This window comes from Ictalurus furcatus, chromosome 6 (genome assembly GCF_023375685.1).
Source record: "Ictalurus furcatus strain D&B chromosome 6, Billie_1.0, whole genome shotgun sequence".
In the NCBI taxonomy this organism is placed as follows: Eukaryota; Metazoa; Chordata; class Actinopteri; order Siluriformes; family Ictaluridae; genus Ictalurus; species Ictalurus furcatus.
The window spans coordinates 15,061,703-15,088,340 of record NC_071260.1 but is presented as its reverse complement, the minus strand read 5'-3'; the positions used below and the strand labels follow the sequence as shown (position 1 = coordinate 15,088,340).

Genomic DNA, 26,638 nt, shown 5'->3' with positions numbered 1-26,638 from the left:
TGTTATACACGATTCTAACTTCAATGGCATTTGAAGGGAATGATGTACAGTCACACGACCAACTGTAAAGTGTTCATCTAGGTGTCAGGTATGAGGCACACCTTTTAGATCTTTGATATTTCTCAAAATAAACTATTAAATCATATATAAATATTGTCATGTATTTTATTACTGCATGGTATATTTTGTGTATTACTGCCCATACACAAAATGTACCTTTTTTTTTTTTAAAGCTCAACAGCATTTGAAGGGAATCACTTACAGTCACAAAACCAACTGGAAAGTGTTCATCTAGGTGTCAGGTATGAGACACACCTTTTAGATTTTTGATATTTATCAAAATAAACTATTAAATCACATTCATGTCTAATTTAAATGTAAGTCATTCTCTTCAAATGCTATTGAGCTTTAAATTATGGTATATTTTGTGTATGGGCCCATTCTGTCGTGAAATTCATGTCTAATTTAAATGTGATTTAATAGCTTATTTTGATAAATATCAAGAATCTAAAAGGTGTGTCTCATACCTGACACCTAGATGAACACTTTACAGTTGGTTGTGTGACTGTACATCATTCCCTTCAAATGCTATTGAAGTTAGAAACGTGCATAACAATGTCGTATGTAACTTTAGAGACGGTCCCTTAATTTCCGCATTTCCTCGAATATCGAACGTCCAACGTCAACTTTATTCCAACTTTATTCCAGTTTTAACGGAAACTGTAATGGTCTCCGTGGGTGTCTGTTGGTAATTTGTAAGGACCTATGTCCTTAATAAGTCCTACTACATAATGGAAACCATTTGGTAATGGTTTTAATGGTTAACAGCTGATGGGTTGATATTTGTAGTGGAAACCATTAGAATTTCTGTGATGGTTTTTATTGGGGCTTTTATTTCCCAGCAGGGGTATTAGCCATGAAACTAACTATTCAGTATCAATTGTGATTATGTCCCATGGTTAAACAAACAAACAAACAAAACTTTTTTTTTTTAAACAAATTTTAAAAAGAGATCAATTTTGATATTTGCTTTCCAAGATGTTAAATTTCAGCCCCGACAAAACAACACAAAAATGCATACAAAGACAGTCCGTACTGGAGTTGCAGGAGTTTTTTTTTGTAATTGTTGCAGCCCAAATATATGATTTTCCTGCAGATTTTTTCAAAATTTGTGATGCAGTTTGCTGAGGTTTTTTTTGGTGCTTTTTTTTTGAGGAAAACTTCTTGAAATCGCGAAAACGCGATTGCAAGAAATAGTTTTGCAAGGTCTTTCGCAACGGTGTTTGTTAGTAAATGAGACCTTTTAGCTGTACTCATGTTCCACACACGTGAATCAAAGAAGGTTTTGGCTGAATATGCTTTGTGATGACATTATATAATGCGTCTTGGCCCAAATCTGCAGTAAATCTGTGGTAATTTAGAAAAATTGTGAGCTCCTCCGAATATTGCGGAGTTTCCTTGATTTTGTGTTCATTTCTGCTATCGCAAAATTGCAAAATCCTGGAGGGACTGTACAGAACAAAACAGTCTGGGAAGAATTATGTGTTTGAAATGTTTAAAACTGAGTTGTATCTGCAGTATATTTAAAAATTTGCTGATTTTTTTCCTCATCATTAAAAAAAAAATGAGGTCCATATGACGATCTGATGTTTTTAAATGTTAGATTTACTCTAATTAATATACATGTTTAAATAAATAAAAGCACTATTTAACATTCTCAATGTGGCATGCCGCAGGTATCGTCCCAAACATTCTACACAGTCTAAATTCTTCATGACATGGATTATACAAAATGTTGGAAACCTTCCCTTAACATTCTGGCTCATGTTCAAATTATTGTCACATAGGCTAATTGATCATTTTTGAGGTGCACTTTCATGCTGCGAATCTCCCCTTCAATCAAATCACAAAGGTGCTCTATTGGATTCAAATCTGATGACTGAGGAAGCCACTGAAGAACACTGAACTCTATCATATTCATGGAACAAATTTGAGCCACCTTTTGCTTTGTGACATGGTGCATTATCATGCTGGAAGTAGCCATTAGAAGATGGTAAATTGTGGCCATGAAGGGATGCACATGGTCAGCAACATTACTCAAATAGGCTGTGGCAGTCAAGCAATGATTGATTAGTATTAACAGGTACAAAGTGTGCCAAGAAAACATTCCCCACACCATTACACCACCTCCACCAGCCTGAACTGTTGACACAAGGCAGGTTGGGTTCATGGATTTATACTGTTGGTGCCAAAATCTGACCCTAACATCTGTGTGCCTCAGAAGAAATCGAGATTAATCAGACCAGGCTACATTTTTCCAGTCTTCAACTGTCCAGTTTTGGTGAGCCTGTTCCGACTGCAGCCTCAGCTTTCTGTTCGTGGCTTTTATTTTGAAATCCAGTCAGGAAGTGGTGTGCTGTTTAGTGAAGTGTTGGCTACAGCAACCGCGCACCAAACGGAAAAGTGTTTTTTCTTTGATTAAAAAAAAAAAAAAACATTTTTTTTTTTTAGTTTGCTGCACGTTTTGGATAACTAAAAGTTCAAAGTGAAATTAAGGGAGAAAGCGTCAACCTGTGTAAAAAGAAATAAACAAACAAACACTGCGCGTTAGAGTTTCTGGCGCCAAATAAAGAGGTGTGCAGGCGGGAGCCAATGTCGCGTACAAACTTTATTTACAGCAACATCCGCCATTTCACTGTTACACTTTTAGCTTAAAAAGCTGATTAGCACGCAAGGTACACTGCTTATTTTCCTTATGCACTGGAAGTGACTGGGCTCAGGGCTCCGAAGAGCAGAGGACGGCCGGATGCAAAAAGTAAGAATGCTTGTGCAGTCAGCTTTATATTTGAGATATTGCGTTATTTATAAATACATTATAAGCTCTGTAACTAACAGAAAATAGTTATTTTGTGGGCGAATCTATATTTAACGGTTAAAATCCTTGCGCGTGCTGTGGTTGTCATGGGAACCTGGTTCGCCCTTTGAAGATGCTCATGTACTAATCAGCTAGCGAAGATGAGTTAGCGTGTACTAGTGTAACCAGTTTAATATGAGCTTGTTTTAAAGTTTTATGGTCAGATATAAGTCACAGGTTGGACATTTGACTCCTCTGGATTTCTGTGGTAAAGATTCCAGATGAAAAACAACAACATGGATACTAATATGCCATCTGCTACTTATCCAGATAGCAGGGTTGCTAACATTGGCTTCCTGGCTAGAGTGATGTTTATGAATCAAATACATTTTTTCTGTGCGGACATAAGAATGAGGGGGTAAAATTCATATTTAGAAAATATATGCATTCCGAATGTACAGTCTCTGTCTACAGATCAGCGATTTTGATGACATCACTTTGCACTGCACTTTCCCCATCAGATTTTTCTGTCCAATCAAATGCTTTCTAGAATCTGAAGCGTCCCGTCCATATGGTAATATCATTTATAACCAAAAGTCACTGTACGGGGAGAATTGGTTCCAGCCAATTCATTGTATATTCATATTCATTGTAAACCAGCTTGTTGACAAGAATGGACAGCACTTGTAAATGAAAAATAATAATAATAAAAAAAGAAGAAGAATTGAGGCTATCCCCAATAGCATACTAATTTTAACCAAATCCTCAGTTGTAGATATTAATGATTCAACCTTACAAAGTCCCCAACGTTCAGTAAATGGTATTTCCATTTTTGAGGAACATTTTAATAATAATTTTATTATTGTCAGATCCAAAGCTTCCATCCAAATCAAGATGGCGTAAACTTCACTATCTGGACATGACCTTATAAATATAAATTTGTTATCTCTACCAAATTTTGGGTTGACTTTTTAAAATGGACATGACGACAAAATTGAACAAAACGTTAACTTTAAAACCATATGATATTTTACTTTGTTTACAAAACCCTTTTTTTTCTGAAAAACAAAATGACAACATTAATTTTTAAATTATTCTAACAAAGCTTTACAGTCACAAGACAAGAAGAACTAAAAAAAAACCCTAATATATCTCCTTCCGTAACACTGATCTTAATGTATACTTTAAAACCATTTCAAACATGAGAATACAAAACAAGAAACTTATGATAACGTTACAATATTAAAGCTTTTCAAATTCATGTAACTGCCCAAACATTAGTATGTGCTTTTCTATTGCTGCTGTTACTTTTATTTTTTATTTTCATTTTATTTCTCATCCTCTGAACTGTTCAACAATGAGATTGACTGAATTTTGCTTTATATTTGACCATGTTCTTAAATTAAATACGATAAAGGAAACAAAGTAAATACAAATTTTAAAAATAAGGACTGCTTAGCCCGGGCTGTGAGGTGAGCTAAACGCTATTGGCTATTTAAAAAGGGGGTGGAGCCACACAATTTGTCCCGTCCTGACTTCCTGTTTCAGTGGAAATGACATCAGCGCATAAAATGACGCTGCACATTTCAAGGCACTTCGCGGGGACTTTAAAATGTCGTCCCTGTCTTCTCTAGTGTATTTACTCTCCCTCTTCTTAAAATACTTTAGAATACCCAACTACAAAGGCTACATTTCCGGTAAAGAAGGAATGAATAAATGCCATTTTAGACCTATAAATCCAATGATTTGTGTGCACGGACAGTTACGTTTCACAACAACTCTGGCTTATATACAGTGACTTTACATGGCACGGGAGGAAACGATTGGTACAGGACTCAGCCGAGTCAGACCGGTCCAATCAAGAAGTTGCGGGGCTATATTGGTCTAATTAAACCCCACACCTTCTCGATACTCATGGAAAACAAATCGTGCGAGCGGTTTTGTGACTATGCTGTATTTGTACGTTGGCTTGATATTTAATTTGGCGTGAGATTTACTTGGGAAGCGTGAGAGTTGGCAACTCTGCAGATAGTCATCACAGGCTGGAAATCATTGGCTTCTTAACATTTCTGTCCTAACGTTGATGGATTTCATTTACATTTCTTTAACTGTTGTATTTTCACGAATGGGCTCCGGTGGTATCCAGACCACATGTAACACTTCTCATCACTTTTGCGCAGAAATGGAGACCTTATCGGCAAGTGTGTGGCCCCGTCTGGAGCCGTTCCTCCTGGGTGCGCTACAGGCCTCTCCTCCAAGCAAGCTGAGCATGCACTACCTGCGCAAGATGGCCTGCTACGTGCGCACACGTGATGGCTGCTTCCCACGGCTGGGCTGGCATATGTGGCGGCACATTGCCTGTGGCAAGCTGCAGTTGCCCGAGGAGCTGGCCTGGCTCTACTTTGAAACCTTTGACCTGCTGGAGCCACGCTCTGCTGAGAAGAAGCTTGAGTGGGCAGAGGCTCTGTCTCTGAGCCTGAACCCTCGTGATCTCGACCGCCAGCGCAGCAAGGTGTGACAAAACGACAGGATTTTAATCATAATCATAACCATTCACAATCATTCCATCTTCTTTCATTCATTCCATGTCCTAAAGCGACGACGTAGCAACTAGAGATTTTTCAAAACACGTGTTCCTAATACGAGTAATCTCTTTAATTTCCATATGTCTCTTCATGTCCAGCTGTCTGTGGACACGCTGCAGTTCCTGCTGTTTCTCTACCTGCAGCAGCTGAACCGCGTCTCTTTGCGCGTCTCTCTAATTGGTGAAGAGTGGCCGAGTCCTCGATCGCGCTCCTTGTCATCCTCCTCTGATAGGGAGGCCAAGATCAGCTCCCAAAACAAGGTCAAAACCTGACGTCAGTTCTAATTATGGCTGTCATGCCATCTTTATATGTTCCATGAGATCAGTGTTTTTCATACAATGCGATATCTGTCTTTACACCCACGCACGAGAACTGCTGAGTTCCATAAACATTTCCTCAATGTCACTAAACGAGAACACAGTAACAGCATATCTTTTGTGTTTTGTGTTCGGGCAGAATTGGGATGACCAGGCGCACCTTACCTTCGTGCAGACTCACCTGGCTGAACTGCTGGAGCTGTTGGCAGATCCAGTCGAGCTGAGGGGTTCGGGTCAGGCCTCGCGAGACGGTAAACTCTCAGCCGAAGCCCTGCAGGCTCTCAGCGTGCTGCTGGAGGGCACGGCGAGCCGCGGCCGCACTATCCATCCTCTCCATCGACTACTGAGCCGCAGCCCACTCCAGTCCATGGCTGGATACTCAAAGATCAGCCGCTCCTACTCAGTGCAGCAGTTGCAGAGCTGGTTGAGCCAGGTGCTCACACTCAACCCGTTCGGCATGTCCACCTGCCTGCGCTCGGGCAAGAAGCTGGCCTGGGCTCTGCAAGGTGCAAAATTCTGTTCTTTTGTGGTATTTCCTGCTAAGCTTTGTTCGATCTCTTTATTTATGATCAGAATGTTTTTAAATGTGCATCAATGTCTTTGCTGGGCAATCAGGTGAATTCTTGATACTTTCTTTACCTTAGTGGAAGGTTCTATGAAGAGAGCCAAGATAGCCAGGAACACACACATGGCCCCTCCAGGCAGCAGGGTGGTGCTGATGTCCCAGGTTTACAAACAGACGCTGGCTAAAGACTCTGAGAAACTGGCTGGCGCGAACGTCAAACTGCACCGCTGCAGCGAGGCTTTTATCTACCTACTTTCACCCCTTAGGTAAGAGTCTTGAGCAAAAGTACTGTTGATTTTAATATTACCAGTATGACGACAAGACTTGTAGAAAAACATGAGTAAAGTCCCGCTGCAAGGTCTGTCCTTTTACATTGCAGGTCAGTGACTCTAGATAAATGTCGAGACAGCACCGTTGTTCTGGGCCCAGTGGAGACCAGTGTGCACATGCAGAGTTGCGAGAATGTGCGGCTGGTGTGTGTGGCCGGACGCTTGGCGGTGGGTGGCTCCACCGACTGCACCGTTCATGCTCTCACTCCCACTAGGCCACTTCTACTGCCTGGCAATGCCAGCCTCACACTGGGGCCTTTCCACACACACTACCCCAGCCTAGAGGACCACATGGCCAGTGTGGGTTTAGCGGTCGTCCCCAATCTCTGGGATCGGCCGCTGATTTACGCCCCAGATTGTCCCTCACCAGACCAGGCCTGCTACCGTGTCCTGCCCCCTGCACAGCTCTGCCCTATGGTAGTACCGTTCCTCATGGAGGGCGACACCTGTGAGGTGCCAGGGGGACTGCCGTCAGACTACCAGCAAGCTCTGGAGGAGCGTCAACAGAAGGTGCACGACTGGCAGAAGCTGGTGAAAGACACGCACCTTAACAAGTATGTTATTAGGCTGCATAGTGTTAAGTAGGATCATAGAGGCTGTAATTTCTTTCATTGTGCCAGTAAAATGAGAATCTGTCATGGCCAGATGCTAGTAGATACTCAGAAAATCATAAACATAACTCAGCTCCAGGTAGAGTTAAAAGTACTGATGTTACATCAGAAATTGTAAAATTTTAAATCAATATTTGGCATATCTAGCAGCTGTCAATAAAATACATTCTTAGATATAAAGGTCTGTGAAATTCTATACATTTTAGAAAAAAAACCTGGAACATTATAATCAGGACAAGGAAGTATCACGACCTATCTCAATAATATTATCTCAACTCAAATATTTCCATTCTAGGCTAAGAAACGTTTGTGTGTGCAATCTGCAAAGTTGAACGTTTTTTTGCCAAATTTTATTGGCAAAATTTTATTGGACATTTTATGACCTTAAAATGTATCGGCACCCCGGTCAACTGAAATACATATTGTAGCACAAACAGGTTGTTTCAGAGCTCTAATGGGATTTCATTCACTGCTTCTCCAGGGAGCAGCGGCGGCAGTTCCGGGCTCTGGTAGAGCAGAAGTTTCACGAGTGGCTCCTGGAGACGGGACACAGACAGGAGCTGGACAGCCTACTGCCTCCAACCATCACGCCTTCAAACACCACGTGCCAGTCAAACTCCACCCACGGCTCTGAATGTTCGCTACAGCATCCAAAAGCTCACACCCCCACAGTCTCCTGAGGACATGAACACTGTAACAGACACCGATGCACTTATTTTATTTAGTGAGCTTTACATCTGCGTAGCATTTCTCTTGGCTGGGGCAGACAAGCTTTTATCTGAGCAGGTCTTCTCAACCCAGAACTGATCCAAGATCGGCAGTTAGCGTAGCAGACTCAGGATATGAATTTGAAACGGTATGCTGAAAGTTGTCTTCAAAATATGATACAGTATATGCCTTGTACTACTTACTACTGTTAGAGAATTATATGCTGGATACATGCTGCAGAATATGCCTCATTATTATATATTTTTCCCTTAATCTGCGAGCGGCATGGCTTTTTAGGGGTTTTTTCTTTTCATTAGACGCAAGCTTTACAGTTAAGGTACTTGAGCGTTGCAAGTACCTCCGAGAGGACGACTGCCTTATTCATTTTCATATGGAAGAATAGCACAGAACAGAGTCCTGCATTCATGTGTACAGTTTGAAAGTGTTTACTTTTAGAATTGTTGTCTTCTTGAAGTTGTCCAGTTTACAGGAAGGAAATACATGCCTTTTGCTGGTATGCATTCATTTTCTTAAAATAAGAGTTAAAATAAGGGAAAGCTTATCTAAGCCAGAATATATTTAGCACTCTTACTTGATGCTCGATATCCATTAGTACCAACTTCTCTATTGGCAGCCAGTATGACTGTGAATGTATTTATTTATTTTTTTTCCCCTGCTGTAGTCGTTGCACTTCCAGTTTCATAACTTTCCCAGTAAGTGCTACTTATTGTGTTCTCTAAGACCAGTGTCGCTCAGTTCTGGAGTTCATCTGCCCTGTATATTCATTTCACAGCCCCAAAGGGAAAGCACTAAAACATGGAAAAGAAGGGAGTCCGCAACAGAAAACCGGGGAAGCATTGCTCTAGATTCATTATGAGATTTAATTTATATGACCTGTATATTCAAACCAACATGAAATACCATATTACTCTCTGGATTCATTTTTCTACTTCTGTAGGAACTCACTTTTGTCCGTCATGTATCTCGTCTCTTTTTCCATTATGAATAAAGTGTATGAATAAATCCAGAGGACCTGTTTTTACAAAGAGAGCACAGTCTGTTAAGTACAGTTTGGCATTATGTTTAGATTAAGGGAAGAGATTTTGTTTGACTACCAATAAAAGATGCTTTATCTTTGCACATGTTGGAAATTTAATGACCGCGTTTGGCTCCGGATGAATTGCTATTAACACCCAAATCCCTTATATTCATATACAGTGAGGGAAAAAAGTATTTGATCCCCTGCTGATTTTGTACGTTTGCCCACTGACAAAGAAATGATCAGTCTATAATTTTAATGGTAGTTGTATTTGAACAGTGAGAGACAGAATAACAACAAAAAAATCCAGAAAAACGCATGTCAAAAATTTTATAAATTAATTTGCATTTTAATGAGGGAAAAAAGTATTTGACCCCCTCTCAATCAGAAAGATTTCTGGCTCCCAGGTGTCTTTTATACAGGTAACGAGCTGAGATTAGGAGCACACTCTTAAAGGGAGTGCTCCTAATATCAGTTTGTTACCTGTATCAAAGACACCTGTCCACAGAAGCAATCAATCAGTCATATTCCAAACTCTCCACCATGGCCAAGACCAAAGAGCTCTCCAAGGATGTCAGGGACAAGACTGTAGACCTACACAAGTCTGGAATGGGCTACAAGACCATTGCCAAGCAGCTTGGTGAGAAGGTGACAACAGTTGGTGCGATTATTCGCAAATGGAAGAAGCACAAAAGAACTGTCAATCTCCCTCGGCCTGGGGTTCCATGCAAGATCTCACCTCGTGGAGTTGCATTGATCATGAGAACAGTGAGGAATCAGCCCAGAACTACACGGGAGGATCTTGTCAATGATCTCAAGGCAGCTGGGACCATAGTCACCAAGAAAACAATTGGTAACACACTACGCCGTGAAGGACTGAAATCCTGCAGCGCGCGCAAGGTCCGCTGCTCAAGAAAACACATATACATGCCCAACTGAAGTTTGCCAATGAACATCTGAATGATTCTGAGGACAACTGGGTGAAAGCGTTGAGGTCAGATGAGACCAAAATGGAGCTCTTTGGCATCAACTCAACTCGCCGTGTTTGGAGGAGGAGGAATGCTGCCTATGACCCCTGGAACACCATCCCCACCGTCAAACATGGAGGTGGAAACATTATGCTTTGGGGTTTTTTTTCTGCTAAGGGGACAGGACAACTTCACCGCATCAAAGGGACGATGGACGGGGCCATGTACCGTCAAATCTTGGGTGAAAACCTCCTTCCCTCAGACAGGGCATTGAAAATGGGTCGTGGATGGATATTCCAGCATGACAATGACCCAAAACACATGGCCAAGGCAACAAAGGAGTGGCTCAAGAAGAAGCACATTAAGGTCCTGGAGTGACCTAGGCAGTCTCCAGACCTTAATCCCATAGAAAATCTGTGGAGAGAGCTGAAGGTTCGAGTTGCCAAACGTCAGCCTCGAAACCTTAATGATTTGGAGAAGATCTGCAAAGAGGAGTGGGACAAAATCCCTCCTGAGATGTGTGCAAACCTGGTGGCCAACTACAAGAAACGTCTGACCTCTGTGATTGCCAACAAGGGTTTTTAAACCAAGTACTAAGTCATGTTTTGCAGAGGGGTCAAATACTTATTTCCCTCATTAAAATGCAAATCAATTTATAACATTTTTGATGTGCGTTTTTCTGGATTTTTTTGTTGTTATTCTGTCTCTCACTGTTCAAATAAATCTACCATTAAAGTTATAGACTGATCATTTCTTTGTCAGTGGGTAAACATACAAAATCAGCAGGGGATCAAATACTTTTTTCCCTCACTGTAACTATAGAAGTGTTTTTTTCATTTTTATAAGCAGTAAAAACAGCTGACGATGCGTCATTCAGAACAGTATGACGCAACAATCCATTCTATTCGGCTCTTCACATTTGCCAGTGGTCTTGGCATTGGAGCTCAGGTTGGCATGATGCTTGTGTTGTGGTGCATTCTGGGATAGTACATGTGAGTGTTTCAGCCAGGACAGAATGGAGGGGGAGCAAACGGGTGGCTCTGGCACTATTTCCATTATACGTTAATCCCACATGTCTTTTTCTGGAAATCCTGAATAAAGGCCTAGAATCACTGACTCAAATTTTGGATCTCGTTGTCATGACAAAGCGATTATCGAGTGCTCCCCACCAAACTAACCGTAAATCTGGGGGCCAAGTATATAAACAGCAGCACCAGTGGGTCTGCGCTCAGATAGGACTTGAGACACTTTCCTCAATCGAGTTTATATACGAGATCCATAATGGGGAGGGTGAGTACACACTTTAGTGTCTCTAACAGAAGCCATGGGCAAAGTTTATTATTATTATTATTATCATCATCATCATCATCATCAGTGCCCATTTCATGTGCACGAAGAGTTGTTTTTGGCCATATTGAGGCAGATCTTTGCTCCAGTTATGCAATTGTTATGAATTACTGAGACGTTCCGACTAACTAAAAAGTGTATTTTATAAAATCACATCTAATGTTAGCATCTACTTCAACTCTAAAGATTTGCTATTCATTTGCAATGAAAATTATCGCGTCGTGCCAGTCGAAAAGGTTTTGGGCTAATCAGGATTTGAGGATAGCTTCCAACATTTGTCTTGGTGCAAAGCAGAAGTGTTGAAATGTGCCAATGTTTTGTTTTTATTTATTTTATTTGCCCATCTGGTTCTGTTATGGCATTATAGAGAAAACTTTCTACCATCCAGCAAGTGTTAGCTGGCATTTTGGTGCCTTGCCCGGTTTTGGCACGAATCAAACCAGTGTAGTGATTCTTTATCTTTACGTATACATGTGGATGATGTTTTTAACTATATTAGTATACAGAGCATTTGACCATGTCAGTATGAAAAAGTGCTTTTTAACATCCGTCCAATACATTTTCCAGATTATTTTCTACGAGGATAAAAACTTCAAGGGCCGCCGCTATGAGTGCGACAGCGACTGCTCAGACTTCCACACCTACCTGAGCCGCTGTAACTCCATACATGTGGAGAGTGGCATCTGGGTGGTCTACGAGCGCCCCAACTACATGGGCTACCAGTATGTGGTAACACGTGGGGAGTACCCGGAGTTCGTGCGCTGGATGGGCCTCAATGACCGGCTCAGCTCCTGCAAGTTGATCCACTTAGTAAGTCCAACCACTGCAATAATACAATACAATGACCAAAATAAAATCTACCATTTTTATTAGGAAAAAAATACACAAGACTGCTCTTTTTGAGTAATAATATATAGCAGTGTACTCCAGTGTTATCACTTCCATGTCCTGCTTGCTCCATTCTACCCTTTCCCTTGTCCTTCCCAACCCCAATACTCTCCCGTCCATTTTCCCGCTTGACGTTCTAGACAAGTGGGACACAGTACAAGATGCAGTTCTACGACAAGGCAGACTTTGCAGGTCAGTCATTCGAGGCCACAGAAGACTGCCCGTCCACTCTGGAGCGTTACCGCACGAGAGAGGTACACTCCTGCAAGGTCCTGAATGGCTATTGGGTATTCTACGAGCATCCCAATTACCATGGCCGCCAGTACATCCTGGAAAAGGGCGAATATCGCAAGCCTGTGGACTGGGGTGCGGTCTGTCCCACCGTGCAGTCTTTCCGCCGCCTGACCGAGTGACCTTAACTGAACAAGGATGCGTTGATGCCATGTGCCGCATGATTACAGCTCTTTGGTTGTGATTTAAACTGAGGATGAAATAAAGTTTGGCTGCTGATAGCTTGGAAGAGTCTGTTCGATTATTTACATGGTTTTAATTACTGCACATGATCCTGGCCCAAGATGGTCTTCATAGCTAGCTTTAGTTAAAAGCTGAAGATGACATAACTATGTTTCCAGAGGTGTTTTGACTGGGTGGTCGAAACGTGCTGTGTTTTGAAGCACTGGCCTCAGGTCTAGAATGACAGGGTGGGAATTGAGGTGGGTGCCAAAAGAGAAGCAGTTTCCTCCACCACCAATGAGCACCATCTCAGCTCTGTCTGAGTCCAGCAACTCTGAGCAGAATGAATGTAGCATGAGGGGCCAGGGGACAGATGACTGCAGGGAAAAAAATTATGATTATATGGTGAATTGACAATCCATGTGTAATAGAAAAAAAACTGTCCTTATTTTCCATGATCAAAAAGTTCACACTGCAAACAATTGGAGCCTGGAGACCAGGCACATGCTACTCACTGTGTCTAAGCTGACTTCAACACTGACCCCAGTGGTCAGGTTTATAACAGCAACTCCTGGGACACCATCTGCCTGGAGCCAGACTCCACCAACTACCACCAGATTCTCACCAATCACATGGGCAGAATGGGAATACCTGAGGTTTAAAAATGACTATTCAATAAATAGTTGTATTATTAAATACATAAAATATTCCACTGAAGAAACAGTGGTACCTTGGCACCAAGGCTGGAAAGACATGCAGCTTCTCCCAGCAGAAACCTATGGCCGTGGGCTTCAGCAGGACGACGTCTCCTAAAGGGACACCTCCTCGGCCCAGGCCGCCAAACATCGCCAGTCCTTGTGTATAGGCACATGTGGAGTGGGAGTGGCGTGGTTCAGGGATGCAGCCTTCAGCTGGGACCTTTGGAGAAGACAGCTCATTAAGAATAAACTGTGGCCTGGTCATTTCTCACCACTATCCAGACTAGAGTCGCTGATCTTAGGTCAGCAATCCTACTTTAGAAGTACAGGCAAACATAACTAGTGTTTTTTTTGTATGAGCCATACCCTCTCTTCTTTGAATAATTAAGACGAATGGACTTAACAAGACTTACATCTGTCCAGTGCTGGTCCTCCAAACACAGGAAGTGTGCATCACCTAGAACCGGTTCCGTTTCTGTACGGCCTCCAAAAACAAATAAGTAGTTCCTATCTGAATGAAGGAGATATTACAATGAGTATCACTTAACAAGTATTGTAATATCAGAGTATCAGCTAAGAGATCGTCCTTACCACCATGACTCAGTAAGGTAGCTGTGTGCCGCCATCTTGGTTTTGGCGCTGTGCCAGTACAGACCATCTTCTCCATAGATACCAGCATATTTTTGGAGTTAAACTGGTCAGTCAGATAGGTGACTCTCAGAATGTCATCAATGGGGTTAAGTGGAGAAGTTCTGCCACCTAGAATTACTGCACCCCAACCAGGGACAGAGGTCATGGAGTGATACAGCCTCACACCTGCATTTAAAAAAAAAAAAAAAAAGAATGTACATTCCAATAACATGCATAAATATCAATCACACACACACACACACACACACACACACACACACACACACACACATACACACACATACACACACATACACACACATACACACACATACACACACACCTTTCTCTCCCTCTGGCTCCACAGTGACACATCTCCAGGCTGTGTGCTCTCTGATCAAAAACGTGGCTGCAGTGTTTCGGCCTCGTCTTCCACAGCCCCCTGTGAGGAGTACAACCCCAGGCTCCAGCAGGGAGGAGGCCATTCCCATGGCCTCTACACATGGAGCTCCAGCCATGAGCCGCACTGCCATAGGCAGACCCTTCAGATCAGGCTTTATCGAGGGAATGGGGGTATCTGAGAGCATTTACAAGTGAGAGAGCACAGTTCAGGCAACACTTGCTCTATCTACTAACTTGAACTAAACAACACAAAGGTGCACAGCATAATACATATACACTCATGGAGCACTTTATTAGGAACACCTGTACACCTAGTCATTCATGCAGTTATCTAATCAGCCAATCATGTGGCAGCAATGCAGTGCATAAAATCATGCTGATATGGGCCAGCAGCTTTGGGTAACATTCACATCAACCATCAGAATGGGGGGAAAATGGGATCTCCGTTATAATGACCGTGGCATAATTGTTGGTGCTAGACTGGCTGATTTGAGTATTTCTATAACTGCTGATCTTCTTGAATTTTCACACACAACAGTCTTTAGAGTTTATTCTATGGTGCAATAAAGAAAAAACATCCAGTGAGCAGCAGTTCTGCGATTGGAAACGCCTTGCTGATGAGAGAGGTCAATGGAGAATGGCCATTCTGGTTCAAGCTCACAGAAAGGCTACAGTAAATGGTGCACTTATAAATGGTAACCACAGTACACTCTGTACAATTGTGGTGAGCAGAAAAGCATCTCAGAACATGTTCAACCTTGAGGCGGATGGGCTTCAACAGCAGAAGACCATGTCAGGTTCCACTTCTGTCAGTCAAGAACAGAACGCTGAGGCTGCAGTGGGAACAGGCTCACCAAAACTGGACAGTTGAAGACTGGAAAAACGTAGCCAGTCTGATGAATCTCGATTTCTGCTGAGGCACACAGATGGTAGGGTCAGAATTTAGCACCAACAGCATGAATCCATGGAGCCAACCTGCCTTGTGTCAACAGTCCAGGTTGGTGGAGGTGGTGTAATGGTGTGGGGAATGGTGTGGGGAATATTTTGGGCCTGTTAATACTAATCAATCATCGCTTGAATGCCACAACCTATTTGAGTATCGTTGCTGACCATGTGCATCCCTTCATGGCCACAATTTACCATCTTCTAATGGCTACTTCCAGCATGATAATGCACAATGTCACAAAGCAAATGTCGTCTTAAACTGGTTTCATGAACATAACAATGAGTTCAGTGTTCTTAACTGGCCTTCCTAGTCACCGGATCTGAATACAGTAGATCATCTTTGGGATGTGGTAGAACTGGAGATTCGCAGCATGAAAATGCACCTGGAAAATCTGCTTGAACTGCGTGATGCAATCGTGTCAACATGGACCAGAATCTCAAAAGGAATGTTTCCAACATCTTGTGAAATCCATGCCCCGATGAATTGAGACTGTTTTGAGAGCAAATGGAAGCCCTACCCAGTATTATTATAGTGTTCCTAATAAAGTGCTTGGTGAGTAAGTATGCATTGGATTAAAGGGGCAGCAATGGGCTCTAAAATTACAAATGGCTCCTTTCATTTTTAGGTTTTGGTTTGGATTAGGCAATAATTTTTCCCACACTAGGTTTACACTGATAGCATAATCTTATCAATGAAAAAAATTAAGTCACGAATGTTACTATTTTTAATCATGAATAAATTTATATGGTCACAAATTAGGTTTATTCTTTTCATTACCATTTGAGAAGCGAACTCTTGGCCACAAGCTTTTATTCAGTGGTTTGCAGGTTAGTTATTATCAGATCATACCTCTGGGGAGTGTGAGGACTGCGTGACTGGTCAGAGAGCCTTTGGAGGCGGTGAGGATGAAGTAATGAGAGCACTTTTGATGCCATTCCTAATAAAAATGTATAAATAAAAACAGCGAGGATGTATCTGGAAATGGAATTTGTATACACTGTATAGCCAAAATGGAGCTAATCTTAGTTTGAGTGTTTATTCAGAAGAACTTCAGCACAGAGTGCCTCACCTCAAATTCATCGAACGGCTCCAACTTCTCCACCCTCTCCCTCTCGTCCTCTGTTAAAAGACCGAAGTAGAACTGGTTCATATCCAAGCATACACATTTCTCCCATCCCTGTCAGAAAGGGGGGGGGGGATAAAGTGCTGATCAATATATGGCCTGTAATAATTGTAACCAGACTGTCTGACAGGGGGGAAAAAAAAAGTATTATTGTGAGAATCTGAAAGCCTTTGTATTAAAAAATGTCTTAAAAACATCAAATCTTTTCCACAACTGAGAGTTTGATATGTATGGTTAAAGCTGTTTTCAACATGCGCAATAACTGGTGTTCATCGCAGTTGGTGGAATGAGGAAACATTAATAAGAACAATAAATGCTGCAGCTACTGTCTACTATTTTGCAAAAAGGCTTCCAACAGAAATGCTATGTAAAATAGCTCAATTGATCTACACCAAAAAAACAAACAAACAAAAAACACCCCTGACAAGTTTCACGGAAGTTACTGCTGTATCGGCCTTTTCACCAGTCATTAATCGATTTAAGTTATATTTCAATTCCAGTAGCACCCAGTCATACTGAATATTAAGGCCTCGGATATGACTCTCTACCTTCTCAGACTTTGATGAGTAAACACACCTTTTGCAACAGTCTCTCAGTCTGTGTTGCCGTGTCTGGGTACTGGCAGAGGGCATGGATTTTGGAGTTGAGCTTCAGGAAGTGGTTCTGCATGACTGTGCCAAAGGGATCCTCTGGGCGGATTTGTTCATACATCACAAACAAAGCCTGGGGGAGGATCCTCGCTGCCCACCCAATCACAGCATCTGACCTGTGGCGCGAATAAGGGCTTAGGAATCACCACCATATAGTGTAAAGCAGTGGTTACCAACCCTGTTCCTGGAGATCTACCTTCCTGAAGACTTTAGCTCCAACAACAATCGTGCCAACCTGCCAATCTAATCATTACCTTAAGAAGTTCTTGATCAACTAAAACAGGTGTGTTAGATTTTGGTTGGAGATGAAACTTTCAGGAAGGTAGATCTCGACCACTGGTGTAACATAAGGGAACATGCAGATGCTAGCAAGCTTATACTTACCAGCGTGTTTCCATATAAGTGAGCACCACCTCTGAGAGAATCAGTGTAGGGGAGTTCCACTGTAGTCCGGCTGCACTCAGAGCCTCCTCCACCTCTCGCTCATTCCTCACATCCACGCCCAGCAGGTTATAGTGAGCACTGTTCACATACACAGGGCCTGAAAACAAGTCCAACACGGAAGAGTACATGGATTAGATTCAGACAGGTCATTTCTTCTTGACAAATCTACGTGTAGTGTATTTTCTTGGAATCTTTCTTTTCAATTATGAATTTTCCCCATTCAAAAACGGAGGTATGGTTTCCTTTCTTTCACACAGAAACCAAATAGGATATAGAATTTGCACTAACTAACTTGGTTCTAATAATCATCATTCATGTATTTATTAGGGATTTACACGTTAAATGTTAGTTCCCAGTTTCCTTCTGAAACTGAAAATCACATAGCTGTGCTAACAGAAAGTGACCGTGATCTGAGAAACAAATGCTACTTATCAAAGTGAATCACAGGGTTTTAGCATTAAACTGGCTATATTATGGCTTTTTCATATGATGTACCTACAGGCATATTTAAAAGGCCTTAAAATGTTGTTCAGAGAACAATATGGCAACACTAATGTGAAAAAAACTCCAGTTACCAGTTGAGGTCTGCTGTTTTAGAGACACAACATTAATGTAAAATAATAATTTCTGGTATTTTAAAGTGACTTAAAAAATGATGTGCGTATACTGACATACTGTCTGTACAATATGGTCAATAACACCAATGTTTAATTTATATCATTTATAAGAATTTCTCCTAAACCTTGCTCATAAAGGAAAACAATACCGGTTCATACCAGCTACGACTCTGCAATCTGGAAGAGCATCTTTCAGAATATGATTGCTGCTGATTAAGGACGCCTTGCGTCTGGCAACATCAGGGAAGTCGACCTCGAATACGCTAACCCGCTCCAGCGCTCCTTCTGCGTGAAGCCGGAAGAAAAGGGAGTCGAAGCCTGCACCCAAAGACAGGATCTACAGACAGATAGATTGAAAGAAAAGACATAGAGCGAATGATTTTGTGTAGTGTTCATCTACTACACAACGGAAATCAGGGCGTTGTGAGGATTCTGTCCTACCTGTCTCCTATCGCAGGCATCAGTAACACACAGGAACTGTTTCACACAGCGATCAACAGCTTTCCAGCGAACATAATAGCCCCTGTGAAGAAAACATAGCCACACACAGACATTAATTCTCAATTTAAAATCACTCTACAGTGCAGCACTGAACGTCCACAGGTCTTACCTGTTGATGAGAGGAGCTCTTCGTGACACCTTGCCCACAAAATGTCTGAGAAAGTCATCGTGGAAGTAGCCTTGAGCTGCTGCTGACACCTTACTGACCACACTGCTGTCATTAGTGCCCTGAACCTGACAGGGAAGGACATACTGATTACAAAACTGTTCACCAGCAAACAGGAGATGCGGCTCTACTCTTCTGAAATTAGTTAACATTAGTGAATATCCCCAAACAAAACTAGATACCTCACGTTATGAGAATATCCCCTGATAAAACTAGCTGGCTAACAGTAGAGAATATCCACAGATGCGACTCCCATATAACTCCAGGCTGTGGAGTAAGGACATTTCTCTGTCTGTGTCAGAGGACATTTCAAGGAATTCAAACTTTATATCAGGTTCTGTGATTAGATTAGATTATTACTGATTAGAAACAGTAATAATGTAAACATAATATATTGAGTGGCAAAATGTACAATGTTGCTGACTGGTAAACCTGTGGTGTGACATGGTTAAAAACAAGCCTGCATTTTTTTTCACTGAAATGATGTAACTATGATGTAAAAATGTTTTTTTAATGAAAAAACTTTTTTTTACGAGAGGCCAAATAAAATGGAATTTTCTCCTGTTTTGGGGTTGCCCGTGTTCAGCACTGAATGTATTTATGATGCCACACTCCACAGTACTGTTTCATGGCTTGTATGAAAGTAGACACTCAGGGCTTTAAGAGTTTGCAGTGTTTCCATAGTATTTCTTTTTACCTAGCCTACTAGGTTTAAATGTTTTAAATTTATTGTGGCAGTTGTATACGGTGTTTTACTATCAAAACAGCTTTAGTTCTGCTGTCTGTTTTATCTCTGTACCAATGTTATTGTGGAGAGGTATGAATTGTTCTTCCAGCAGGGGGTTCACACCCTTCCCCTTTCCCATCACCCTGCTCACCAGCAGCTAAACACAGAGTCATGATACTCTACACACAGAAACCCAACCGTGTCCTGACTAATCTTATAACGGAAATCGTTATCCAGAAGACCCAATCAGTGAGCAAATGTGGGCAGCCACGCCATTCGTTTTCAAAAGTCTTCATTTTGGCCAGTTTACACTGAAACGTGAGCCCAGAGTTTTCAAACTAAAACGGGGTCTTCAGCGTTTCCAAAAGTCTCCGTTTTCGAGGGCCGAAAAAGTCGGAGTACTGGAGACGACAGGCGTAACCGTAGCAAAAGTTATGCATTTTAAAATGAAAAGGCACTAGTGTAAACAGGGCCAGAGTCATGATAATCTACACACAGAAACCCAACCATGTCCTGACTAATCGTATAACAGACTTGTGGTGATAAAATAATTTTTTTGTTTATACTAATTGAAAATGTCCAATAAGTCGATTTCCATCCTGCCGGCGGAAGGAGAAGGAGAGACAAGGAGAGACAAGACCATGCACCAGCTGTGCTGAGTAACAGCAGGGGAGTGTTGACCTCTACGGTCTCTATTGAGGATATTGTAGAGTGATGGAAGAAGCATTCTGAGGAACTCCCTAACCCAGTAGACATGCAGTGCCCTCCATCTGGGGTTACTTTAGCCGACAGAAATCATCATGGTTAAGAAGAAACTGTCCAAGGAGGTACACCTGTGCATTAACTCACAAGCAGGCCCATAATTTCTACTAGCATCCCTGGATAATCATTTAAAAATGATCTGGACTCCGGCCACTGAGAACCAGAACTGGACATTCTGACAACTTCCTGTTTAAGAAAAGATGTCTGATGTATCAAACACATCTGTATTGAGAGAGAGACACGGTGTGTATATGCTCACCGCTGCATCCTCCCCCTGCTGCTTCTTGCTGTTGATCACGGGCATGCCGGCTCATTACCTACTCATGACGAGACCAAATCCAAACCTACACACAAACTGAAGAACTGGGAAAGAACCCGTTTAGAAAAATAGTGACGTTAAACCAAAGCTCTAGTGATCCACAGTGTTATTGATCAGACGCTGCTGGAAGATAGTAAGAACTTCATCGCGCGTGGCTAAACGCCTGAACTTCCGTCTCCCATGCAACCGCCTCCTATTTTAGGATTGGCTGGTGAGTGTAAGCGTGAGAGGCGGGGCTTGTCGAAATATGAGCGGGGAAATATCAGGGATGAAAAGAAACCATTTTAAATGTACTTAAATATATTATCTCATATACATGTACAGATCTAATTCTTTTAAAATTAATATTTAAATGCAAGAATAAATACTTATCGTATTTACTTTTAAACTCTTGACGCGTCTCGTCTGTGAAACAACATCCGGTGCGTCATTTCCGAAATGCCCATGCTAAGAGATTGATTTAGCTTGAGCTGATCCCACACACTGAGACATCTCTACCTGAAACACGCTTCAACGCTGTTCGTATGTATTTTAGATTTCTAATACTACGAGTTATTAATGTTCATTACGGTTGTAGAAAGTTTTACGCTTTAAGCTATGAATTCTGTGGAAGTTGTGTGTTGTAGACAGCTAACCGCTCACCGCTAGCTCTGTAGCGTTGTACACATTAGACGTGCTACAGTTGTGTGAGTAAGTTCACTGAGTTTGGACAAGCTGTGATGTTATGAGAGTTAGACGCTGTCTAATTAACAGCTCAGTTTAAATAACCTTAGGTAGATTATCGGTGTAGAACAAAATTCACCCTCTGAAGTCCATTTATGTAATTATAGAAATATTACATCACCTGGACAACTGGTTCATATTACCTGAAATCTCTTAATGTCGCGTGAGTGCTGAGCAATTTCTGTCTGTCTGTCTGTCTGTCTGTCTGTCTGTCTCTCTGTCTCTCTGTCTGTCTCTCTGTCTGTCAGTGTCTGTCTCTCTCTGTCTCTCTCTCTGTCTGTATGTCTCTCTCTCTCTCTCTCTCTGTCTGTATGTCTCTCTCTCTCTCTCTGTCTGTATGTCTCTCTCTCTGTCTGTATGTCTCTCTCTCTCTCTGTCTGTATGTCTCTCTCTCTCTCTGTCTGTATGTCTCTCTCTCTCTCTGTCTGTATGTCTCTCTCTCTCTCTGTCTGTATGTCTCTCTCTCTCTCTGTCTGTATGTCTCTCTCTCTCTCTGTCTGTATGTCTCTCTCTCTCTGTCTGTATGTCTCTCTCTCTCTGTCTGTATGTCTCTCTCTCTCTCTCTCTGTCTGTATGTCTCTCTCTCTCTCTCTGTCTGTATGTCTCTCTCTCTCTCTCTCTGTCTGTATGTCTCTCTCTCTCTCTCTCTCTGTCTGTATGTCTCTCTCTCTCTCTGTCTGTATGTCTCTCTCTCTCTCTGTCTGTATGTCTCTCTCTCTCTCTGTCTGTATGTCTCTCTCTCTCTCTGTCTGTATGTCTCTCTCTCTCTCTGTCTGTATGTCTCTCTCTCTCTCTCTGTCTGTATGTCTCTCTCTCTCTCTCTGTCTGTCTGTCTCTCTCTCTCTCTGTCTGTCTGTCTCTCTCTCTCTCTGTCTGTCTGTCTCTCTCTCTCTCGCTCTCTCTCTGTATGTCTCTCTCTCGCTCTCTGTCTGTATGTCTCTCTCTCGCTCTCTGTCTGTATGTCTCTCTCTCGCTCTCTGTCTGTATGTCTCTCTCTCTCTCTCTGTCTGTATGTCTCTCTCTCTCTCTCTGTCTGTATGTCTCTCTCTCTCTCTCTGTCTGTATGTCTCTCTCTCTCTCTCTGTCTGTATGTCTCTCTCTCTCTCTGTCTGTATGTCTCTCTCTCTCTCTCTGTCTGTATGTCTCTCTCTCTCTCTGTCTGTATGTCTCTCTCTCTCTCTCTCTCTGTCTGTATGTCTCTCTCTCTCTCTGTCTGTATGTCTCTCTCTCTCTCTGTCTGTATGTCTCTCTCTCTCTCTGTCTGTATGTCTCTCTCTCTCTCTCTCTCTGTCTGTATGTCTCTCTCTCTCTCTCTCTCTCTGTCTGTATGTCTCTCTCTCTCTCTCTCTCTGTCTGTATGTCTCTCTCTCTCTCTGTCTGTATGTCTCTCTCTCTCTCTGTCTGTATGTCTCTCTCTCTCTCTGTCTGTATGTCTCTCTCTCTCTCTCTCTCTGTCTGTATGTCTCTCTCTCTCTCTCTCTCTGTATGTCTCTCTCTCTCTCTCTGTCTGTATGTCTCTCTCTCTCTCTCTGTCTGTATGTCTCTCTCTCTCTCTCTCTGTCTGTATGTCTCTCTCTCTCTCTCTGTCTGTATGTCTCTCTCTCTCTCTCTGTCTGTATGTCTCTCTCTCTCTCTCTGTCTGTATGTCTCTCTCTCTCTCTCTGTCTGTATGTCTCTCTCTCTCTCTCTGTCTGTATGTCTCTCTCTCTCTCTCTGTCTGTATGTCTCTCTCTCTCTCTCTCTGTCTGTATGTCTCTCTCTCTCTCTCTCTGTCTGTATGTCTCTCTCTCTCTCTCTCTCTCTCTTGCCCTCTCTCTTGCTCTTGCTCTCTCTTGCCCTGTCTCTCTTGCCCTCTCTCATGTGTACTGTGCTGCTAGTGTGCAGCTCTCTCTGTGCTCTCCCAGTAGGTGGGGCAGTTTGTCGGGGCCTGAGGCAGCTACAGTTGGGGATGATCTAGTTCATTTTGGTGAAGAATTTGGTTTGAATGTGGTTATATTTAGTGCGTTCAGTGAGGACGTGCAGCTCTGTCTATTTTATCTAGTGTGCACTGCTGGTACAGTCTCTGCTCTGGGGCCAGCAGGACTGTCTGTGTTGCCCGTCTCCATGGCCAAGCGCCGCTGAGTCTGTACTTCATCAAGGTGTTTCTCAGTTTTGGATCAGTCTCCATGCTCAGAAAATTTGCCCCGCTGTACTGTGTGTTCAGGGCAGTGCAAAAAACACTGCATTTTACTCCGGAGTTCAGTTTGGTTTCCCATGAGGCCAAATTGTTTACTCAGTGTTTGTGTCATTTAGTTCATTCTAATTGGGTTTGCAAAATTCTTCTGTTCCTGAGTTACTTAGGTACTGCAGAGCTTTATAATAATGAGTGTGGGTCACTTTCTCTCTAGGATGCTTCCAGAATTTGATTGACCTTTCTCGTATTTTTAGAATTGGTATATATCGGCCTAATTCAGTGCTGCATGCATTGTTCGTGGTGTTTCTGTGAACCTTTTAAGATCATTTTGCAGAATTCCGCATGCAGGGTCTCAATTGAACGTTTGTCCCATGTGTGGAATTGACGTGTAAGCGGCTCCCACACTTTACTGACGTACAGGGCAACTGGTTCGGTCACTGAGTCAAATATTTTGAGCCAAATTCTAATTGGAAATTCAAGTTTAAGTGGTTTTATTGCCATTTCAACCCTATGCAGCTGGAACAGTACAGAGTGAAACAAAACAATGTTCCTCCAGGACCATGGTGCAACATAAAACAACACACTAACCACATGATACGACAGAACTAAATACGATCTACACATTTCTACATAAAGTGCACGTGAAGACGTGTGCTAAAAACACAGGACAGTACAGTACTACTAAAACGGGACAATAGGCACAGTAAGTGACCTAACACCGAACAGTGCACAGTTTCAGTGTGGAAGTGTCTGGTATAACAGGTAGTGCAGAAGATGGTGCCAAAGAGTAACAATATAATTCAATTTTTACCTTTATACCATTTTTAAATGTTACGACTGAGTCTTCAGCAGATTAGCTTATACCAAATATGGACATGGTAAAGCCAGGTAAAGTGTAGAGAGTGACAAGAAATTAAATACTATATTTTTATAATACAGTAGCAGCAAAAATGCAACAGAGTCAATGCTGGAATGATGATCTTCTCAGCTCTCTTCACTATCTGCTGCAGGGTCGTGCGATACAGTGAGGTGCAATTTCTGAACCAGACAGTGATGCAGCTGCTCAGGATGCTCTCAATAGTTCCTCTGTAGAATGTGGTGAGGATGCGGGGTGGGAGAAGGGGTTTCTTCAGCCTTCGCAGAAAATAGAACGTAGTACGTACGTTTGTCATTTTATGGCGTAGAAAGCTCTGTGTGCTTTTCCTCAGTTCACTCGCTGCCAGGTTGAAGTTTACTGATGCACCCGTTGTTAACCTGAGGTAGGTAGAGTTTTTGGAACGCTCAATTTCATGTGTGCCTAATTGAAATGTATGTGGTGTTTCCTGAAGGCTGGATCTTTTTTTTTTGAATATGATCATTTTAGTCTTTTTGGATTATTAAAGACCCTGAGCGGTGGGGGACTGCGGGTCCAGGTCATCTGCATACAGCAGGAGTTTAATCTCCGAGTAGTGTAGAATGAGACCAGGTGCTGAAGACCGCTCTAAAGTGGAGGCCAATTCGTTGATGTATATATTGACTTGTGTCTGACTTAAACAGCAGCCCTGTCTCACTCCACGCTCCTGAGAGATGAACTTTGTTCGTATATTGCCAATTCTTATACCGCACTTATTTCCTGTGTACATGGTTTTAATGAGCTCATGATTTACTCCCCATGCTCCCTCTCTCTCTCTCTCTCTCTCTCTCTCTCTCTCTCTCTCGTGCTCTCCTTCACACTTTTATTCCTTTCTCTCTCTCTACCTCTCCTGCTCTCTCTTGCTCTCTCCCTTACACTTTTATTCCTTTCTCTCTCTCTCTCTCTCTCTCTCTCTCTCCTTCACACACTTTTATTCCTTCCCCTCTCCCTCTCTCCTGCTCTCTCCTTCACACTTTTATTCCTTCCTCTCTCTCTCCCCTTTACACTTTTATTCCTTCCCCTCTCTCTCTCCTGCTCGCTCTCTTGCTCTGTCCTTTACAGTTTTATTCCTTCCCCTCTCTCTCTTGCTCTCTCCTTCAAACTTTTATTCCTTCCTCTCTCTCTCTCTCTCTCTCAACTTAGTTTGTTGCCAGTTCTTATTCCGCACTTGTTTCCTGTGTACGTGGTTTTAACGGGATCATATGATTTACCCAATACACCACTTTACAACATTTTATAAAACAAGCCGTTATGCCAAATGGAGTCAGAAGCCTGTTGGAAGTCAATAAAACAGGCGAATGTTTTAGAATTATTTTGGATTATGTATATTTTTCAGTGAGGGTGTGTAGGGTGTAAATCTGATCAGCTGTGCGGTAATCTGGTGAAAATCCGATCTGACTTCTACTCAGGTCTTCGTGCTCAGTAAGGAAGTTTAATCTTGAGTAAATTATACTACACATTTATCTTCCCCAGATTACTGTTCACACACATGCCTCGGTAATTATTAGGGTCAAATTTATCTCCACTTCTCTAGATTGGTGTTATTAGACCTTGGTTCCAGATTTCAGGGGAAAAACCTACGCTCTGAACCAAATTGAAGAGTTTTAAGATGGCGGTGTGTTTAATCATTTCGTTCAGCATTCCATCAGGTCCTGATGCTTTGTTTGGTTTGAGTTTGTTCATGTTATTTTGAAGTTCCTGCTCAGTAATAAAGAAATCTAAAGGGTTCTGTTATCTTTAATGGACGATTCAAGCTTTCTGTTTGTGGTCTTGCTCTGGGTTTGTTTCGAAATCTATATTTTTAGAGTTTGGAAATCGGTTGTCCAGATATCCCCATCATGAGTTGCCAATTCTTCATGCTCTCTTCATTTTATTTTATTTAATTTAATTTAATTTTATTTTATTTTTTTTATAAGTGTGTTCCAGTTGTCCCAGAATTGATGTGTTGATCAGCTCCTTGATTAGTGTATGTTGGTTCTGTGTGTATTGTGCTTTTCTGGTTCTGAATTTACGTTTATGTTATCTTTTTTGGAGCTAGGTTTTGATGTAGTTCTGATTTTTAATTTAGCCTTCTCTGCTGTTCTTTTGAAGATCATATTAATATTTTGAACTGTCTGATTGACTCGTTCTTTACTGTGGATGTATGTCGTGTCCAGAAAGGTGTCTAATAGTGTTTGTTTCTCTCTCTTTCATTCATTCAT

The 26,638-nt window shown here is 42.0% G+C and overlaps 4 protein-coding genes across 8 annotated transcripts in view; 3 read left to right on the top strand and 1 right to left on the bottom strand.

The window, feature by feature from the left end:
• The first annotated feature begins 1,719 nt into the window (after positions 1-1,719).
• On the top strand, positions 1,720-11,901 carry tbccd1 (TBCC domain containing 1). 3 transcript variants are annotated; one of them, XR_008386114.1, is made up of 8 exons: positions 1,720-2,815; positions 5,035-5,366; positions 5,538-5,699; positions 5,896-6,262; positions 6,401-6,587; positions 6,701-7,204; positions 7,743-8,117; positions 11,891-11,901. XR_008386114.1 is itself a non-coding variant. In XM_053626678.1 (7 exons), the coding sequence occupies exons 2-7, from the start codon at positions 5,037-5,039 to the stop codon at positions 7,939-7,941; spliced, it is 1,749 nt and encodes a 582-aa protein (XP_053482653.1). In that variant the 5' UTR covers positions 1,720-2,815; positions 5,035-5,036; the 3' UTR covers positions 7,942-9,109. The 3 variants fall into 3 exon arrangements, 1 of the variants encoding a protein (XP_053482653.1); XR_008386113.1 differs by lacking the exon at positions 11,891-11,901 and adding an exon at positions 8,287-9,109; XM_053626678.1 differs by lacking the exon at positions 11,891-11,901 and having other exon boundaries at positions 7,743-9,109.
• On the top strand, positions 10,798-12,624 carry crygs2 (crystallin, gamma S2). The gene is made up of 3 exons (XM_053626680.1): positions 10,798-10,924; positions 11,891-12,133; positions 12,352-12,624. The coding sequence occupies exons 1-3, from the start codon at positions 10,841-10,843 to the stop codon at positions 12,622-12,624; spliced, it is 600 nt and encodes a 199-aa protein (XP_053482655.1). The 5' UTR covers positions 10,798-10,840.
• Positions 12,151-20,817, bottom strand: lcmt2 (leucine carboxyl methyltransferase 2). Of its 2 annotated transcripts, XM_053626677.1 has the most exons (14): positions 20,590-20,817; positions 18,785-18,909; positions 18,616-18,697; positions 18,334-18,511; positions 17,498-17,654; positions 17,040-17,229; positions 16,410-16,517; positions 16,190-16,277; positions 14,336-14,569; positions 13,954-14,178; positions 13,776-13,873; positions 13,395-13,582; positions 13,180-13,315; positions 12,151-13,041 (listed from the first exon to the last, which is right to left on the bottom strand). In XM_053626677.1, the coding sequence occupies exons 1-14, from the start codon at positions 20,632-20,634 to the stop codon at positions 12,832-12,834; spliced, it is 2,064 nt and encodes a 687-aa protein (XP_053482652.1). In that variant the 5' UTR covers positions 20,635-20,817; the 3' UTR covers positions 12,151-12,831. The 2 variants fall into 2 exon arrangements, with proteins under 2 accessions (XP_053482652.1, XP_053482651.1); XM_053626676.1 differs by lacking the exon at positions 20,590-20,817 and having other exon boundaries at positions 18,785-19,183.
• A 125-nt stretch (positions 20,818-20,942) lies between these two features.
• The window catches only part of gtf2e1 (general transcription factor IIE, polypeptide 1, alpha), a 31,162-nt gene continuing 25,466 nt past the window's right edge, over positions 20,943-26,638 (top strand). Inside the window, exon 1 of one of the 2 annotated variants that reach the window (XM_053626674.1) lies at positions 20,943-21,171. The gene's annotated coding sequence lies outside the window, so the exon portion shown is untranslated. Of the gene's footprint in view, positions 21,172-24,366; positions 24,805-26,638 lie in introns of those variants that run through there. The other variant, XM_053626675.1, reaches the window with a different exon arrangement.